This window comes from Sus scrofa, chromosome 9, assembly GCF_054392235.1.
Source record: "Sus scrofa isolate SSC_HxYL_T2T_F1_AM1 chromosome 9, Sscrofa_HxYL_maternal_Yorkshire_Landrace_v2.0, whole genome shotgun sequence".
Lineage (NCBI taxonomy): Eukaryota > Metazoa > Chordata > Mammalia > Artiodactyla > Suidae > Sus > Sus scrofa.
In genome coordinates, this window is record NC_139391.1 from 112723606 (window position 1) to 112743488 (window position 19883).

General features: G+C 40.4%; 2 protein-coding genes across 51 annotated transcripts in view; both read right to left on the reverse strand.

The window, feature by feature from the left end:
• The window catches only part of LAMB4 (laminin subunit beta 4), a 149355-nt gene extending 148000 nt beyond the window's left edge, over nucleotides 1-1355 (reverse strand). The window contains 1 exon segment of the mRNA XM_084977505.1: nucleotides 1201-1355. Within this exon segment, the coding sequence (XP_084833631.1) occupies nucleotides 1201-1248 (48 nt within the window). The 5' untranslated portion in view covers nucleotides 1249-1355.
• Nucleotides 1356-3554: 2199 nt separating this feature from the next.
• NRCAM (neuronal cell adhesion molecule) overlaps nucleotides 3555-19883 on the reverse strand; it is a 317402-nt gene continuing 301073 nt past the window's right edge. For 46 of the 50 annotated variants that reach the window (XM_084977477.1, XM_084977466.1, XM_084977498.1 and 43 more), the window contains 3 exons: nucleotides 17586-17717; nucleotides 16712-16790; nucleotides 3555-5877 (listed from right to left, as the gene is read on the reverse strand). In XM_084977477.1, the coding sequence (XP_084833603.1) occupies nucleotides 5640-5877; nucleotides 16712-16790; nucleotides 17586-17717 (449 nt within the window). In that variant the 3' untranslated portion in view covers nucleotides 3555-5639. Of the gene's footprint in view, nucleotides 6132-6430; nucleotides 6483-16711; nucleotides 16791-17585; nucleotides 17718-19883 lie in introns of those variants that run through there. The other 4 variants (XM_084977503.1, XM_021063565.2, XM_084977495.1 and 1 more) reach the window with 4 other exon arrangements.

The window sequence follows — 19883 nt, forward strand, 5'->3', positions numbered from 1 at the left end:
AAAAAAAATAAACTAGGGAATAAGATAAAAGAGAAGCTGACTCACAGATACAGATAACGAATTAGTGGTTCCCAGTGGGGAGAGAAGAGGGAGAAGGTCAAGATAGGGATAGGGGAAGAATAAAAAAGGAATAAACTGGAGAACTGAGAGAAAGCAGAAGGGACCGTGGGTTGGAGGAGAGGCTGTGGGCAGAGAGCGGGATGCTTAGATTTTATTATTATGGAGGCAGAGGAAAGAAAGAACCAGACAGATGGGTTGTCCATGTGGGCGACGGCAAATCTCATTGTCTCCATTTTCTCCCCTTCTACTCCTCAACTAGCTTCAATCTGTTACCACACTTCACCCAACAGCTTTTACTAAGGTCTCAGATGACCTATGTTCAAATCCAAGAAAGATCTTCCCATTCTCATTTTGCTTGACTTTTCAGTATCATGTGACACTGGAAACCATTTCCTGCTCCTCAAATAGTCTTTCTCACTGGCTTCCGAGACAATACATTCTCCTTATTTATTCCCAACTTCTCCAGCTCCTGTTTATTGGTCTCCTTTACAGGTCTACCTGCCTCTTCCTATCTGCTCTATACAGGAGTTTCTTAACAGGGCGTAATCCTTAGCACTCTTGTCTCTCTTTTCTCCCTGGGCAATCTCACCCTGTGCCTCACGGCTTCAATTGCTACTCATCATCTTAGAAGTTTCTTTCAAGCATTAAGTCTATCCAATTGCTACTGGTTGTTTCCACTTGGATATCTCAGAGGCTTTTCAAACTCCTTGGTTATTAACCCAAACTCATAACTTATCCCCAACCTGGTTCCCTCCTCATGCTGGAGAAGCTCATATGCGAACCTCATGTCTGGTTAGACAACTCAGAAATCTAGGTTTGATCTCCCTTTCCCTCAACCTCCCATAGCCAATCTAGGACTCCCACCAGCTTCCTTCTAAATAGCTTTAGAATTCACCCACTTCTCTCCATCCCCAGCAAGATGATCTGGATCCAGCCTCTATCACCTCTTGTCCAAACTACTGTGAAGCTTGCAAGCAGCTTTTATCAACCTCTAGGACTCCTTTCCAGCCCGTTCTCTACACTAAACCCTAAGAATGCCCCCTTCTCTGCAAACACAGATCTGGTCACACAACCCTTTATTTCAACCCCTTCTATTACACTCCACTTTCCACTGCTCGTAGAATAAAAACAAAAACCTACCCTTTGGTGCTCAAGACCCATCAAGGTCTGGCCCCAGACATCTGGCATCTGCTCCAGGCACTGGGGCCTCTGCTGGGCAGCAACTTTGTCCTGCCATCTTCCTCTGGGTCCTACGGTCCCCCAGCTCCTCAGGGAAGTCTCCAGCCTCTCTGCACAGCTCCACCTCCCCCACTGCTTGCTTTCATGGACCTGTGTACCGCCCCCCCCCCCATCACAGCATCTATCTCCAGTGGAATTATACATTCATTCGGGTTGTTATTTGATTAATGTCTGTCTTCTCACACCAGACTCCAGTCACCAGGCAAGCAGGAATCACATCTGGTTTTGCTCATCTGTACCCTCCCCACCCAGCAAAATGCTTGCCTGTGGTAGAAACTGCAAAAAATAAATGTTGGGATCGGGGGAATTACTGAGAACAACAAGATTTAAGTTGAAGGGGATATTAAGAGTCATCTGGTTTCTGTCTTTTAAAGTTGAAGAAACAGAGGCCTGGAGAGCTGGGAGGTGGGGTGTTCACTTACAGTCACACAACTGGTCAAGGGCCTGAGCTGGAAGGTAAACCCTCCTCTCTTCTATCTCGGCCTGGGAACCATTTGCTTGTTTGTTTCTTTACTATAAATCCTCTGGGAGTATTTTTTCCCCCTCTCTTGCTTTTTCTAAAGTGAAAAAGAAAAGCTGTCTGTGCTTCAACTGTGCTTCCCGTGCTGCCCAGTCACAAAACTTCAAACCGCTGGTGGCAGAATGACTTGCTCGGGAGCAAGGGGGGACCATCTTAGAGACACGTCTCTGCCTCACCCCCACCAGCTGGCAGCAGTGAGGGGGGTCTGGGGGGGAACCAGGAGCCCGCTCCCCCTCCTGCCCCTGCGAGCCACCCCGCCACAATGGATAACAGGTAGGTTAATGCTAAAAGAAAGATGAACAAGCCTCAGGTGACACAAATGCACTCCCTGGCAGTGGTCAGAGAAAGCCGCCAACCCCACTTCCCATGGTTACAGCAGGCAATCACAGTCTGCACGATCAGATCACACACCTTCTGATTATCAAAGGTGGTTCAAACTGTCTTCTCCGGAGGCTTCCGTTTCCAGCAGTTTCTTCTCCACTGCATAAAGCACGAGAGCCCTCTGCTGGTCATGTTCAGAAAAACTTCACGAGAGGCAGCGATTGCTTAGTTGCGGGGAGAATTCTCCGTTCTTTGCATTTCTTTCTTCTTGCCTCCGCAAGCTCTCTCCAGAAATTACACATTAAAAATAAACCTGGGCCATTAGAAACCATCTGAGTCTGAACAAGGAGGCATCCACGGACCAATACTTTTTGTGGTCAGGCTTACAATTGGCCAGCCCTGGATGCTAACAGAGCTGTGACTGAAAACCTCCGCCAAGGATGTGGATTGTCAATCTCGCCTTCGGTGTGGACTGGAGGTCCTGATTTGCTGTTCAGAAGTGAATTCTCTCCATGATAGAAACACTAAGGTCCACAGATGATCTATTAGCATTTCATAGTAGACTTACGTATCATATTATTATCCGAGTAACTGTCTAGGGTGGGGAAACTCTTGCCAGAAGGTCTTATGGATGCAAAGTCAGGACCAGGGGACTAAGGGCAGGCAGGTGGAGGAACAGAGGAACAAACCAGATCTTAGCTGTTTGCAGAGGTAGACAAGTGTTAGACACGCTGAGAATCAGGCTGCTGAGAAGGGGTGGAGGACACATCCGTGAGTGATACTTGTCAACGCCCAAACTGTCTCTTCCAGCAAGGTCAGGTTAAGAAGTCCAGATGCCATGGCCAGGGAGGTGGAGGTCCAGGCGGGCAGAAGAGAGGCTGACAGCCGGCACCAGGGAACAGGCATGCAGAGGTCAGGCTTCAGGAAAGGAGGCGGCACCGGATTTCTCAGACTGTTTCTCCAAAGACTAGTCATACCTACTACTCTGCATTATCATGTTTGCTGCACCCCTGTTTTATAGCTAACTTTCATACTGTGTTTAGTTTCCTCTGCCTTTTAAAAGTAAAAATCAAAATGCGCTATTTTGGAGTTCTCCTGTAGCACAGCCAGCTAAGGGCCCGGTGCTGTCACTGCAGCAGCTCTGGTCACAACTGTGGCGTTGGGTTTGATCCCTGGCCCGGGAAGGTCTGCATGCCACAGGTGAGGCCAAAAGAGAAAAAAAGAAAACTTGCGCTATTTTGAAATCTTAAGAAGTCTAGGTTTGAAGAAGTTAAAAAATCACAAAGCGATTAAGAGTATTTAATCGTTATTTTCTGACAGAAATCCAGTCACATCTGCCTGTACCCTTACATGTGCCATTACTTGACACTCACACTCCACCAGGAACATGACATGTTAGAAAAGAGAGAGGGACTTTTAAAACCACATTTAATTTTTAATACAAACTCTGCTGCCCGATTACAGAAGTGACCCCTTCATGCACAGATAAATTTAGCATCTACTTAGGAAAAAGGAACAACTGTACTTTTATTGCTCCCCCCAAGAACTTTTATCTTTGTGCTCTCTGATGCCAAGGCAAGCCTGTGGTGTCTTTTTGGATTTCCATTAGGAAGGTTGATTTAAGAAAAGTGAATATGGAGATTGGAAACTATTTAGGGCCATCTGTACCTGGGATTCCTTCAAACTGTGCTTAGGCAAAGCTCTGAAGAGTTCCTCTTAGAAACCTGTTGTCAATATGGAAAATAGTTCACACTTTCAGTTTCACAGCAAAAAAGGGAAAATAAAAACCCTAAAGGCAATTAAGTCAATGCTTTCCAACTCCCTGCACTGTATTAATTAGCTAAAGTCTTATACAGTACAACATAAACATTGTTGGCATGTTTATTTGTATGTAACACCTATAAGCATATCGCATCTACACTTTCAGTGTATTTACAAATTCAACAAAATATCTACATATAAAAAGCTTTACTTAAAATTAAACTTGATGCAAGTTATGAGAAACCAATTTATTGGCAAATGAAACCGAGCATTCCTTCAACCATAGGTTGTCGTAGAATTTCATAATTGGAAGAAAACCATTTGATAGATATTATTCGTGAATATGGTAGAATACATATGCTTATTTTTCAAATGGCAGATGTAATTCCTTTTACTGTTGGCCTCGTTAGCACTTGTCCAATTTCTTAGACCCTGAAAGGCATCCATAGCAATTTGCATACACACTGTTTAATGCTGCCGAGAATTTCAAAAGCTGCCACGTAGGTAAAGACTTAAGAGAAAAATATATTCCTGTTGGTGTGCTGTTGTCTACTTCTAGTTTTGCAATAACTTGTTTGTTTTTAAAACTTTCTACCCAGTTGCCATCCTTCTTACCGAATATGACTTATTTTAATAGGAACCATAAAAGACCATAGAATCATCACAAGCTCCAATTGGTGATAAAGTTTTTGTTTTTGTATGTATGGCAGAAATGCTCCTTAAAATAAACTGTCTTCTTAATTTTAGTTTCACAGTTCCTTTTTTCAGCATTGCAGTTTTCATTCGCTCTACTTTTTAAACAATGCTTTTTTTCCGACAATGACAATCACCAGGACTCCGAGTCGACTGTACCTAAGGATACAGAAGGAAGTACGTCGTGGAATGCAGATCGTCGAAGGCACTGCACGTGTCTTGCCCTGTGCTTTCTGCAACTATCTTTGAAATTTAATTGGAGTGATTCGTTTGGGGTTCTCTCAGTCCAGCACAAATGCCAAAAGTGCATGGCAATACGCGTTGTTTATGCCTCAAAACCACTGAGCAGAGAGGTGATGTAAAAAAGCAGAACGCTGTACCACTGTCATACCTGGAGGATTAAGAAGGCTATGGAGTGAGAGAAGCAAAGAGCAGGTAACAGAGCCTCAGTAAGCATCAGCAAATGCAACTGTCATCATGAACTCAGTTAGCAGGTATATACTGTACATACTGTTCCTAACAGTCTCCCCCAAAGACTAACGACAGCTAGACAGAGTCACCAATGTCACCACAATGTCCACAAAGACATTGAAGTTCTAGAGAATTCTACAATTAACACTCTTGACAATGAAAACGGAATTCATATTCAGGGGTTCAGCCGAGGCGAGTATAAACAAAGTATCCATCCAGGTTGGCATAAGACACCCAGGTATGTCCTTTAAAGGGGTAGCATTTTCCATGCATCCCCTTGCACTGTATCCTGAAGAGAAAAGAACATGAGCTGTTGCTGACGTTGTATTATTTTCATCTGATCTCAGAAAACCAAGAATATTTCTGCGGAATGGAAAAGTATGCGCCAGGCACTGCAGTTCACATTAACGCATTATCCGACTGAGTGATGGTCTCGCTCTACCTGGTCCCATCCTATGAACACACAGCAGACCAGGTACTTTCTGCCTCTGTGTTCACAGGATGAGAAGGCAGACAAACAGGGGCTCAAGAGGAACGTCCTAGAGAAGTGGGATATTGGCAGAGAGCTCACACGTTAAACAAAGGAGTTCATGGCGTTGACAGGAGATGGTGCCTCTGAGCTCTCATTTCCTTCAGCCGGTTCCTTCTCTTTCTTACCACTGTACTGGCCAATAAAGGAACCGTCCTCATTGAACTGGCCATTCACCCCTTCTCCATAGTCAACCAGGCTATCATCGCTGTCTTCTTTTTTCACAGTCCTGTCCGAAGGGGTTCGACTGCCTTTTTTTAAAGGCTTGTGGTCTTCTGCATCACTGGGAAAAAAGAGCACACCCTGTCATCAAGACTGGCATTTAGGTAAAATGCTTTCTTCTTAAATGTCATCATGCACTGCAAATTCTGAGAAAGCATTTGGAGTCTCCAGCTACATCTAATAATCAGGCGGACTCCAATAGCTGGGATGTGGTTGGAATGAAAGTCAGGTGCAGAAATGGTTTAATCATCAAGTCTTGAGAAGGTGGATGGCTTTGTGGGGGTGCATGGCAATATCAATGACAGATTCTGGCTCCTGATTTGGAAACAATTCACAAATCGGCACAAGCATTAAAAAAGGGAGAGTTGAGAAAAGTTGAAAATAACCACTGTTTTAACAGAATTTCAAAGGGGGGGTAAAAACTTAAGGCAAGTAGAGAAGTTAGTATGTTAAACTGTTTAATATCTCTGATTCCTTGAATGTGAATGGAGAATGATTTCGGTTAAGTGTGAAATATGGATTTTTGTTTTTCTGAGCAAGAAGCAAAATCCTGCATTTCAAATCATTTTGTTATTGAATGCAGGGCAGACTGGTAAACTTGAACCTTACCTTTCAAGAGACCTATAATTCCATTAAAAGGAGGCAGAAGAAACAAATGAAAATAGCCTAAGAAGAAAAGCAAAATCCTTATACTGATTGTAAATAGTATTTTTTTTCTGTAAGCATTTTAGTCAATGGGTAAAGATGTATTAATTTGGAAACAGACATAACTTCAGAGCACTACATCTGTATGATTAATGGCATGTCAATATATTCTGAAGAGGGTGAGTGATTCTCAAATGCAAAAGCAAACATTTCCTGCCCTCATCTTTACCCCATCTCTCCCTTCTCCCAAGTGTGTTAGCAGCCCATCCATGTCAGATGGAAATCTGAGGTGTGTAATTTAGTAACAATTTGTAGGACTCTGTGTATTTGCTTATTACTCTGTTGAGCCCCTAGGCATAATATCTGGAATTAGAAGAGTAATCACTAGTTTTTGTTGTTGTTGTTGTGATGGTTTTATGGCCACGCCTGTGTTATGCAAATTCTTGGGCCAGGGACTGAATCCAAGATGCAGCTGCGACCTACGCCACACCCCTGGCAATGCCAGATCCTTTAACCCACTGTGCTGAGCCAGGGATCAAACCCGCATCTTCCCAGGGGCCTGAGCTATGCAGTTGGATTCTTAACCCAATGCACCATAGCAGGAACTCCCAAGAGTAATGACTGTTTTAGAACAAACACTCACATAGCATGTAACTAGGCACGCACAATGACCTATTTCTTAACAGCTTACATCTGGTTAAAAAAAAAAGAAAGAAAGAAAGAAGGCAATGACATATTTTGTATATTTTCAAAGAACAAAAATCCAAGGCAAAAATAGGAAGCATAAACAAAACTAGTAAAAGAAATTAAAGATTTAATGTAAAAGAGAGGTCATATGAACTGCAATTTCTTACCTAGAAATTTATCCAAGGACTTTATTGCTCCCTTTCTTTTAAAGAGTAACTTTTTTCTAGCCAAGATACAAATACTTTATGGTGCACAAATATTCTGGCTCTTTGGCCAGTAATTCCTACCAGGGTCTCCAATATTTTGCCAAGAAGAAAATGTCAAGACTGGAAAATAATACTAGCTTCACGTGACATGGACGTTTGTTATTGAAAATACCTGTTTCAGCAATACACAAGTGCCTATGACAAACTGAATAAATGATAGACTCACTGTTGCTAATAAACAATGGGGAGCTATCACAGAATCTTCAGATGACCTGTGTTTGGGGCACTCCAGGGCACATGGCACCCAATCCTCAACCTGTTGCAAGAATAACTTGCACATCTTTGGAATTTAATTGTTAGCTTCTAGGCTGTGCTTGAATACTTCCTGTGAAATATTGTCTATGACTAGATGAGATACTTCATTCCACTGGAGAGTTCAATAATGACCAGAATTTTGTCATCTGAATTCCATCTACTAGTATTACTCTGCTTTGTAGAACTAGTGTTCCAAGGTGTACACTACAGGAAATTCTAGTCTATGAAATTTCTTTCATCCATCCATCCATCCATCCACCGATCCATCCATCCAATATATCTAATACATGTTTATTGAGTGCCTCCTCTAAGATAGATAATGTTTTAACTGTTGGGGATACAGCAGCAAACACAAAAGATTAAACCCCTGATTTCATTAAGCCTTCTTCTAGGAGGGAAAAATACACACAATAAATAATCAACATATTTTAAAAGTCAGTTACAGAATATATCAGAAGGGGATTAGTGCTATGGAAAATACAGAGCTGAGTAGAGAAGGTGGAAGGTGTCAGGGGAGGGGACGGAAAGTTGATCTTCAAATAGGATGTCCAGTGGGGGCCTTGTTAAAAGGCAACATCTGATCAAAGACTTAAAAAAGAAAAAGAGTTGAGTTAGGCAAGTGGATAGCTGGAGGAAGAGCCATTCTGGCAGGAGTAACAAGCAGTGCAAATGCCCTGAGATGGGGAAAAGCCCCTGTTCTAGGAGTGGTGAAAGAGCTTGGGAGGCTGGACCTGAGTGAGAGAGAGGGAGAGAGGGAGAAGGAGAGAGAGAGAGGAGGGAGAGAGGAGAGAGATTAAAGCAGAAGCGTGAGGATCATGGCCTTGTGGGACACTGTAAGGATTCTTTAACTCTCAGTAAGATGCAAAGCCATGGGAGGTTTTCAGTGGATGAGTGAGATTATTTGATTTTCATATTAAAAGGATTACTGCCATCAGTGTTAAGAATAGCCTACCCTAGGAGTTCCTGCTATGGTGCAACGGGATCGGCAATGTCTCTGCAGCACCAGGATGCAGGTTCGATCTCCTGCTTGGCACAGTGGCTTAAGGATCCAATATTGTCTTAGCTGCGGCATAGATCACAACAGCAGCTCAGATCTGGTCCCTGGCCTGGGAACTCCATATGCTGTGGGGGGGCCAGAAAAGAGAGAGAGGGGAAAAAAAAAAAGGAATAGCCTACCCTAGAGGGCAGAGGTGGTAAATTACAACAAAAATGGGTCATTCCCATTTATTATGCACTGTCGGTGGCTGCTTCTGCACTACAATAGAATTACAGAGTTTCAGCAGAGAGGTGCTGTGGCTTGTACAGTCTAAAATTATTATTGGGCTCTTTTACAGAAAAAGCAAAAGCTAGGGGATCAGGGGACGACTGCAATAATCCAGGAGTGAGAGGGCTGTGACTTGGACCAGACTGGGACACTGGGGTGGTACCAAGTGGTCTTTATGGACATATTTGGAAGGCAGCATCAACAGGATTTTCCGACGGATTGGATACAGAATAACAAAGAAAAAGACAACACCAACATTTTCAGTTTGAGTAGCAGGAAGGATGAAATTGCCCTTCCTATGGAGCACAGCATGTTTGGGCTGGAAGATTAGTAGTTCAGTTTGGGACATGTTAAAGTTTGACACGTCAGAGGACCACTCCTTTAATCATTTTATGAGTCTTGTATAACACTGATATCTAACACCAACAAGAACACTTTGGGAAAAGTAAAATTACAGGCCAATCTCATTCATGCACACAGATGAGAAAATCCCAAAGAAATCTCGAGCAGATAGAATGCAGCAGCCTGCTAAAAAGATAATATATCATGACCAGGTTGGGTTTATTCCAGGAATGCAAGCAAGCTTGTTTTAGCATTAAAACACCAATTCATATAATTCACCAGTTCAGCAGAAGAGAAGAAAAATATTTTATGATCATCTCAGCAGACTGAGAAAAAAGTATGTGGTAAAATTCAACACACGCTCACAATAAAACTTTAATACACAAGGAGTATCTTTGTTAACTTCAGTGTGTTTTTAAGAAACTCTGAGTTAATGTCATCCTTGATGGTGAAAGTTGAAGGTGTTCTCTTGGACATCAGACATAACAGCAGGGATGCCCGCTGTTGTCATCTCTAATCGAAACTGCATTGGAAGCACAATGAGATAAGAAAAAGACATAGAAGGCATGCATCTTAAAAAGGAACTGTCATTATTCATAAATGCTATGATTATGTGTGTAAAAAATCCAAAAGAACCTATAGGCAAACACTAAACAGAGAATTTAGTAATATTGCTTAATACCATTATTAGAATAAAAGTAAATTTTATTTAAGTACTGGAAAACAATTGGAAAAGGAAATTTTAGAGGTAATTCCACTTATGATACCATAAAAACATGAAGTATATAAGAACAAACCCAACAAAGAAAATGAAACTTACATTCAGAACTTTTAAATAAGAGGTAAATAAATGGAGAGCTATTATATCATAATTATGGACAGGATGACTCATGGTAAACTGTTACCCTCCTTTATATTATTTTTTGTTTGTTTGGTTTGGTTTTGGTTTTGGCTATGTCCATGGCATGCAGAAGTTGGGCCAGGGATCAAACCTGTGCCATAGCAGTGACAATGCTGGATTCTTAACCCATGGAGCCACCAGGGAATTCCAGGGAGATCTTTTTGTTGTCTTTATTCTAACATTATATTTTCATGCTATCAAAACTGGAATCATTTTGATTTATCTCTTATTTTTTATTTATTTTTATTTTTATTTTTTGTCTTTTGCCATTTCTAGGGCCGCTCCCGTGGCATATGGAGGTTCCAAGGCTAGGGGTCTAGTCGGAGCTGTAGCCGCCGGCCTACACCACAGCCACAGCAACACAGGATCTGAGCCACGTCTGCAACCTACACCACAGCTCACGGCAACGCCGGATCATTAACCCACTGAGCAAGGCCAGGGATCAAACCCACAACCTCATGGTTCCTAGTTGGATTCGTTAACCACTGAGGCATGACGGGAACTCCTGGAATCATTTTTGAAATCCCATTTTCCAACTCTATGCTGGTACATAGAAATATAATTGACTTCATGTTAATTCTTTGCCAGGCAACATTACTAAACTCTCTTATGAATTCTAATATTTTCACAGAGTCATTTGGATTTTTACACACAATCATGTCAACTATGAATAATGGCCAGCCAAGAAGGGGATCCCTGGAAACATCCTTTCCGGCTTAATGGCCATAATGGATAGGAATCTGCAACAACATGAGTTGTGCTTAAAAGAAGACAAGGAAGAGGGAGGGCTCTGCCCACAAGCACAGTCTTTCCAAGAAAAACTGTTGAAAGATAGTTGAAGATCTTTTTAAGACCTTAAAAAAAAGTACTGTGGGGAGTTCCCATTGTGGCTCAGTGGGTTAAGAGCCCAACATAGTGTCTGTGATGATGCAGGGTTGATCCCTGGCCTCACTCAGAGGGTTAAAAATCTGGCACTGCCACAGGCCATGACATAGGTCGCAGATGCGGCTTGGATACAGCATTGCTGTGGCTGTGATGAAGGCTGCAGCTGCAGTTCTGCTTTGACCCCTGGCCTGGGAACTTCCATATGCTGCAGGTGCGGCCATTAAAAAAAAAAAAATTAAAGTTGTGTGATACATGTCCTACTTTGGGCATCAGAATCTGGTTACATGGGGAAAAATTATAAGAGGCACCAGCACAGTGCTGGACATGGGATCTGTGCCCAACAAACATAAGTGGCACTCTATCTGCCATCATATCTCTTCCCTCCTCCAATCTAGATCCCCACTCTCAAGAGATTTTTTTCTAAGAAATACCTTGTGTTAACACAGACACACACTTAGAACTTTCCAGTTGTGATGAGTGGTTACAAATCTGCATTGAAGCTCTGTACGAGGTCTTGCCTCTTTTCAACCCAGAGATCAATTATATAATGAACGCATCGACTGTTTTTGACATTGCGCTTTGCCATTTAAGTATGAAAGAGTAGTTTTCCAAATGAAGGGGATTGAGGAGTTACAGAAGGTGACTGAAAAGTCATGTCCTTATTTAGCTACATAGTATTTAAAGCTTAAAAAAATTCATTGAGAATGAACAAAGACGATGTGGTACACACACACACACACACACACACACACACAGTGGAATATTAACTCAGTCATTAAAAAGAATGAAATAATGTCTTTTGCAGCAACATGGACAGATCTAGAGATTACTGTACTAAGTGAAGTAAGTCAGAGCAAGACAAATACCATATGATATCACTTATATCTGGAGTCTAAACTACAACACAAATCAACACATCTATGAAACAAAAACAGACTCACAGACATGGAGAACAGACTTGTGCTTGCCAAGGTGGGCGGTGGATGGAGGAGGGAAGGATTGGAAATTTGGGATTAACAGATGCAAACTATTATATATAGGATGGATAAACAACAAGGTCCTACTGTAGGGCACAGAGAACTATCTTCAATATCAATAAACCCCAAGTTCCCAATCCATCCCACTCCCTCTCCCTCTCCCTCCCCCTTGGCAACCACTATTTGCCTTTGAAATGGATAAGCAATGAGATCCTGCTGTGTAGCAGTGGGAACTATGTCTAGTCACTTATGAGGGAGCATGATAAGGTAAGAAAAAAGAATCTATACATGTATGTGTAACTGGGTAATGCTGTACAGTAGAAAACTGACAGAACACTGTAAACCAGCTATAATGAAAAAAATAAAAATTACCAAAAAATCCATAAACCATCATGGGAAAGAATACGAAAAAGAATGTACATGTGTATAACCGAGTCACTCTGCTGTACCGTAGAAATTAACACAACAGTGTAAATCAGTGGCACTTGAAAAAAATTTTTAAAAATTCATATATAATTTTATGAGAACTTTTAAGGACAGGAGGGGTCAGATGTTAATTCTTAGCCTAGAACGGCAAAGACTGAACAAATACCAAAATAAGTCATAAAACAGTAGACAGAGCTACGAAATACATTTTTATACTTATAGCCACGATCATCTGTATTCATGGATCTAGGCTGTGCAGTGGAAAGGAGCTTTCAAAACTCAGCTCCTACATTACTTCTTCTGGGAAGATTTCTTGTACCACCTCCTTCACGGCCGGCCTGGTACTTGGCTTTGGCCTCCTGCCCCTGCTTTCTTGGCACCTCAGCTGTATCCCTTCCCTCTCATAGTACTCTTCTGCACTTTGCTCAGATTGTTTTTTTTACTTCCCTGCATCCCTCACCAGCCTATGAACTAGTGAGGTAACATTCTATCGGTTTTACTATCCCCCCCAGCCTTGCCCACAGTTGGCACTCAATACATACTGGTTGAATGAATTCATTATAAAACAACGATAAAAGGGGCAGTGGGCATTTTGGAAATTGTTCAAAATTCAACATTTTCTATTTCTTCTTAATCAACTATATAAGGTCAGACAAAGCATCGGAACATATTCTTTCCTTTCTCTTACCCCAAGAATGAATTTTAGGGTGTTTACTTTGTTTCAGTAGCACGTCATTCAGGATTGTGCACACAGAAGGTATGCACCAAATGTCTGCTGAATGAAATGCAGCAACAATGGATACATAGGGTCACTGGGTCTGATTTTCTTGTGGTCACCACCCAAGTATGGCCAAACCATGCTGCAGTTTCACTGATGTTCATGACTTCAACACTCCCTCTAAAAGTCTGTCCATATTAATACTGCTTATATATCAGTTTATGTCTCTGAGCAGAATAAATACATCCTCACATCATTTGAGTCTTCTAAGCACGGGGTAGCACGCGTGCAACAGGGTCATGTTCACACGAGCGACAAGATTCCCATGCCAAGAGCCTCCATGTATGCTTATGAGTTCAAGTACACAGTCTTATGGCATCTGCCCTTGATTCATTCTGGTTTTTAAAGGAATGGATCTAAAGAACAAAAGAAGACTTACACGGCTGGTGGCATTGTTTCCCTGATTTTTCTATATGCTAGTAAGAATGCATATGCTACTGTCTGTATAATTAAAGAAACAAAGAAAGCTGCAGGCTTCTACCAGAGGGTAACTGCTTCGGGGTGGGTGTTGGAGTGAGGGTGTAAGGTTACAGCGTATGAAAAAAACCATCAAATTTGGCCATCAAGGTTCCATTCCTCTTTGCACTATGAAACACCCTCTGGCTCAGAGCCAACCATGAAAAAACGATTTTCAAGCTGGAGAATGAGCAAATCATAAACAAAATTCATTTACATTTAGGCAATAGCCCTAATTTTGTGTGTGTGTGTGTGTGTGATCAGCATACTAACTGATTTTCAGAATGAAAAAAGGATAAGAATCCATAAATAATACAAAGCTCAATATTTCCAGAAGGTGCAAAGCCGAGAAGGGACCCTTTGTGATTTAGGGAGGAGAATGACAATTTAATGTTAAAAAAATTCCGTAAGAAACATTTGGAGCCATTTTCATTCGCTGTGACATCTATGAAAGCAAAAGTCTTTTAGGTTTTTGTTTTGTTTTGTTTTCAGTAGGGAAGAAACTAAAGGGAAAAAATTCTGAGGTTGTGTCAGGAAGTCACAGGATGATGCCACATCTTCTTGGGTGGTTGGGTGTTTTGGGAAGTGATTTCACTTGTGGGGTTGTCCTTATGAACTTTCACCTTCAGTGGGGAAAAAAACCCCACTGAGTTGTGTGTCAGGTTTAAGATACTCATCATGAAGAAACTTATTTCCTTTGGCAACTCCCAGATGAATGGAATTACAGATGTGACAAGCATTTTCTTGCTTCACACATGAATCAATGGGTTTGTACTCAACAAGTTCAAGGAAAACCCTTCTCTTCCAGGAAACTCAAGGCATAAGATAAAGATAGCCATTTGGAAATGCTCTGCAAATATGTCACAGGTGAATTAACACCAAGACAAAGAAATATGATCCAATGAATTCAATGATAATGAGGCCAGTAACCAAACACTTGCTATGTACTGCTCTGAAACCCCAAATCACATTAAAAGTCGTTGGCCGACAGGTTGTAATCATACAACTAGAAACCTTCAGAGATCATCTAATACTTGAACAATCGTGTCATTTTATGGATAAAAACTGAGATTTAGATTAAATGCCATATCAAAAGGAATCAGGGTCATGTCTGAATTCACAGTGCAACTAAATCACTTGATTCCAAATGAGTGCACATTCCACCTTGATTTCAATCAAGTGTTCATGGAGTAGGCAGCAGAGTTACTCTGAGAAAGTCCTATTTCATTAGATCATGGTTTCCCATCACTATAAGAGCAAGCTGACATTTGAGACCCAGGAAATGAGTGGTACATTGCCAGATGCATCTACACATGACCATGCATAACAGAAATCCATCACCCTGTGAAGAAAGTATGAAGGGCAGTGGTTTGTCTTCAATTCATGCAAATACCTCATTTCTTCAGGCTATATTAAAGATTTAGCTTCATCACAATCCACAAGGGACTGGTACACCTATCCATTGCAGAATTCTAGTCACGGCCACGCGAAAAATAAAGTTATTTTATAATTACTGGCTCCCATGCTTTACAGGAGAAATGTAAATGTAGAAGAGTGAATTAAATCAGCAGAGATTTCAACTCATCCAGGTTAAGGCAGGGCAACCCTAGGCTGCGGCCATCTGCAGGCTGCTTTCATACGTTATGAAACCTTGTAGATAGACCGGTGCAGGTGCTGAATGAGGTTTTCATGCCCTTTCAGTTCCACGGTCAGCATCTGACACCAAGTCAACCCTCCCTAGACATTTTTCTATGTTGTAAGATACAGAATTCTGAAAAGTTTTAGAAATCACAGTCATTTCCTCTGAGAAGGAGATTAGAATATGAAAGCCGAGGTGTCCAGACACATAGGCAAAACATTTATATCTGCACAGATACTAGTGGGAATCCAATTTTGTAAAATATATATATATATATATATATATATATATATATATATATAATTTTTCTCAATCACTTCTCATATTTCTAACCCTTGGCATTATTTTGCCTCTCATGATGTTGACATAGAAGTACCAAAAATGAGCTCCAGAGACATGTAAAAATTAACACAGGTATCTTAGCTATTAATGTCATCCGGAAATCACAAGAGTGAAATATTTTATTTCACCTTGTAGCCTTTTCTTCTGGCAAAAAAGCCTCACTGTCTCAGTGCATATTTAAAGGATTGTATTTTATATAATCAGAAGGCTTTCAGAAAGAACAAGATGTAAAGGCATTTGATGAATAGATGTATTCTTTTGGAAGAGCAAAATCCCAATCTTTTAAATTAAAAAATATATCTTTTGTTTCTATTTTTAAAATATCTAAAACAACCACGTATCTCTCTTTAAAAGACCTATAACCCATAGGCAAGAATATCTTTGTTCACAGTTTTTTTTTTTTTAAACTATTTAGCACATAGCCTACATTAACACTGTCCTTAGTGACAGAGCCAAGCCAAGAATGTTTTAGCAAAACCCTGTGAATGAATATACTGCCTCCAGGGCAGTGATATTTCCTAATAACTTAATAGCTTCTAAAATAGCCTAGTCATCATTTTATGACTCATAGCAGGGGGGAGAGGTATCTGTTTTGGAAAAACAAGCTGAAAAAGAGTCACATCAATTTTACAAAGGCTCTGCTTAGAGAATCACAAGGATCGTTTGCTTTACAATGCAGGTTTGTAGAGTCTTTATTGTTGTTTAAACTCTTATGGTAACACACCAGCTTTTCTATGTTGATTCACTACAGCAAGGGTCTCTGGAAGATTGGACAGAATGGAAGATATTCCATCTCCGAGCCTATCACTCATAAGGACATTTATTTTACAGTGAAAAGTGAGATTGTTTTCACTGTGAGGGATGTGTAAACATTTAGACATGGAAGTGTTTCTAAACTAATATTTGAGGAAGATAGGAAATGCCAGGCAGAATGCCTTTCTGGCTGACTTCCATTCTAGGGAGATGGAGTGTGCTGAGTGGTGTCTGTGCAGGGCAGCAAGGATGAAGGCCAGCTGAGAAGTAGGGGCTCACCTGTATTCTCCAAAAGTGCCATCATCTTCCTTCATAGGCTGGATTTCAGGATCTGCATGGGCATCTTCCTTTTCTTTAACTAAAAAATTCCAAAATGACACTATTATCTATCGACCCTGTGTTTCCCGACTCAAAGTTTTTAAGAATACGCTTTTTGAGATACACAGCAGTGGCAAATAGTTCTATACACAGGAGATGTTATACAAGATGTAGGATGTGGGCTTGCACATGTTTTTCTCTTTTAGTTTCTTTGAGGTAACCTAGTAGAATGAACATTGTGTTAATATATGAAGTCGACTTCATGTAAGCATCTTACTCACCTGATAAAAGAATATGTTTCAGTTTCTAAGATTTCCCTCCTATTTTGCCAATCTATTTATTAACTATATTCATGAGTACAGATCATTTTTCTAAATCTATTCGTTTGTAGATTGTTTTTCCTTGATATCGTAGGGGAAATGGACAGGTAAAGAAAATATAAATTCTTTGGATCCGCTAAATTGAACAAAACATTAACCATATAGGGAAAGCAATGCTACACATCAAGATATCAAGAGCCCGGAAAGCTTCATGTACCTTCCCCCTCTGCCTGATGATTCTGGGTGCAATTTCAGCACCTATGACTCACGTGAGGTCTACAGAAGCAGAGTCACTAAGATCTTCAGAGGACAAATAAATTTGCTTCCCCAAATGTCTTCCACTCCCTGGTAATGCATATCTTCCATTATATAAAAAGGGATCCACCAGAAAGTCCAAATGTATGGCTTGGGGAAGATACACTTGTTGCAACGTACATAATCACTCTTATGGTTTCTTCTTAGTTCAATGGATAATTAGGGAGTATTATAAGGCACTCTCAACCTTTCTTTCTTACCTGGATATTTACCACCTTTGTTTCTTCTGATGAAGCAAACGATCAGCAAAATTAAGATCAGGAGAGCAACAGCACACATTAGACCAATGAACCAGCCCTGAGTTGCTATATCCACCTGCCGGCTTGCCATTGCTGTAAAACAGGTCAACAGGGTCAGTGGGAACGGGCTAAAGGGGAGCTGAGAACTGTTGCAGTCTCTTGTGGTAAAAACTGCCACAGGATATGAGCTTTTATTTATTTTACACATGGCACCACACTGGAATCCGTCAATCAGGCGTTACATACTTTGAAAAATCTTCAATAATTAAAAAAATTCAAATAAAGAAATCTGACTGCTAACACCATTCAATGCTAACAAAATCTGCTGAACATTGCATTCACAGCTATTTTCACTATATATTTTCAATGGACACATAGTCCCAAACCAGTTAAAAATTGACTGTTTACAAGATAAATTGTACATTAAGTACAATAATAAGAAAAGAAGACAATTTTAAACAGTACAGACTGTATACACCTAATGGAGTATTTTTCTTTCAAAGGAACCACTTTGGGAGGATAAACGATATTTATCATTGCAATGACGTTGCCATTTTTCAAATGTTTTGGAACTCTTCTCTTCACAAAGAAAACTTTCCACATATGAAACCAACCTTGTTATATTACATAACATCTTGATTTGTACCCCAAATATTACTTATATTTGTTTGTCATCTCATTTGTTATTCGTCTCATTTACAAGAGTTGATTCTGAAGGATTTTTGGCAACTTCTGGCAAATCCAATTTACCCTCAAAGGGTTAATATTCAATATTGCTTAGGATCTACTCAAAAGACTTTGAAATAGATCTTGATCAGTGGTAACACTATTGGAATAAGTGGCCAGTTTAAAGAGAAAATACTCATTCATATGTATACATTGTCTTCATCTATTCCGTTTGAGTCAAATAATGTGAAGCCCCTTATTCAACCACTTACAGTATACAAATCTCCTAAGAAAAACACAGAATAATTAGCATTTCTGATATTACTCAAAGGTGTCAATCAGATGGGACAAAGTGCAGCATCAATGGCTATTCAGACAAGCCCATGAGAATTTGTTTAAATACATGGGTATGAATCTTTTTTTTTTTTAAAGGTCTTTATATTTTTCTCTTTTGACCATAATCAAGGTAAAAAGGATTTCTTCTTTTTAATTCATAAGAATGCCTATAGATGATTCTTTTAATTGGAATGAATTTCTTCTGAATATATCTAACATGGTTGGGTTAGGTCCATGTGATCTCTGGATGCAGAAATAGCATGGCTATGTTATCCCAGGTTCTGCTGTATGTCACAAAAATAGCATCATTGCCTTTTTTCTCTACACAAAGGATAGGGAGAAAAGTGAAACGCTTAAAATCAAGTGTGAAGAGGAATGTGAAAAATGTGTGGATGTGTGTTTAAGAAATAAAAAGAAGTGGACCTACATTATCGGGAATACAAATCAAATTCCAGTAGCCTTTTCCCCTTGGGCCTCCTTGGTTAGAGAGGTCTTGAGTTGCATCCTTACTAGATACAATGGAAGCACGAGTACAGGCAGGGCTGCCCTTCCATACATGGACCACAACCATCACCAGGAGGATGGAGATGAAGGTGATGATAATGAGAGATAACATTTTCAAACTTACTCTACACTAGATACTCTGCTGAGGGCAAAATCTCATTCAGTCTTCACAAAAATCCTTTGGGGTAAGCATTAGGAATAAACCCATGCTCAAAGAAGGTATAGAACCTGCCCGAGAGTCGGAGGTTGACTCAAGACTGCAGACACCAAAGAACATGGTACTAGCCTTTATACTCTACTGCTATAATGCATTCCTGAAAACATGTCCACGCATCAAATCTGCAGAAGTCTTCACAAAGAATCAAATGTTATAGGGACATTCCATACGTTAAGTATTTTAAAAGTCCATCATTATAGACTCCTTGGCAACATATTTCTGTCAATTCACACGTGGTCTTGGACTGTGAACATCTTCAAAACTGAACCACAAGTCAACAGGTACAAGTCTACTGAGCACTTGACTGAAGTTAAAGAGTTCTTGTTTTTAATATGCTTAATGATTTAGACCATTATAATAAATAGCATCTGCATTTACATTTTTCATCTAATTAAATGCAACTGATAAGAGCAAAATGCAGTAAGATCAGCACAATCTTAGCACAGACATTGTCTTATAAAGATGGTGACCCAAAACTGAACTGCCTCCTGGCAGTCTGCTGCTATGCAAATGTGCAGAAGTAGAAATGTTTCTTT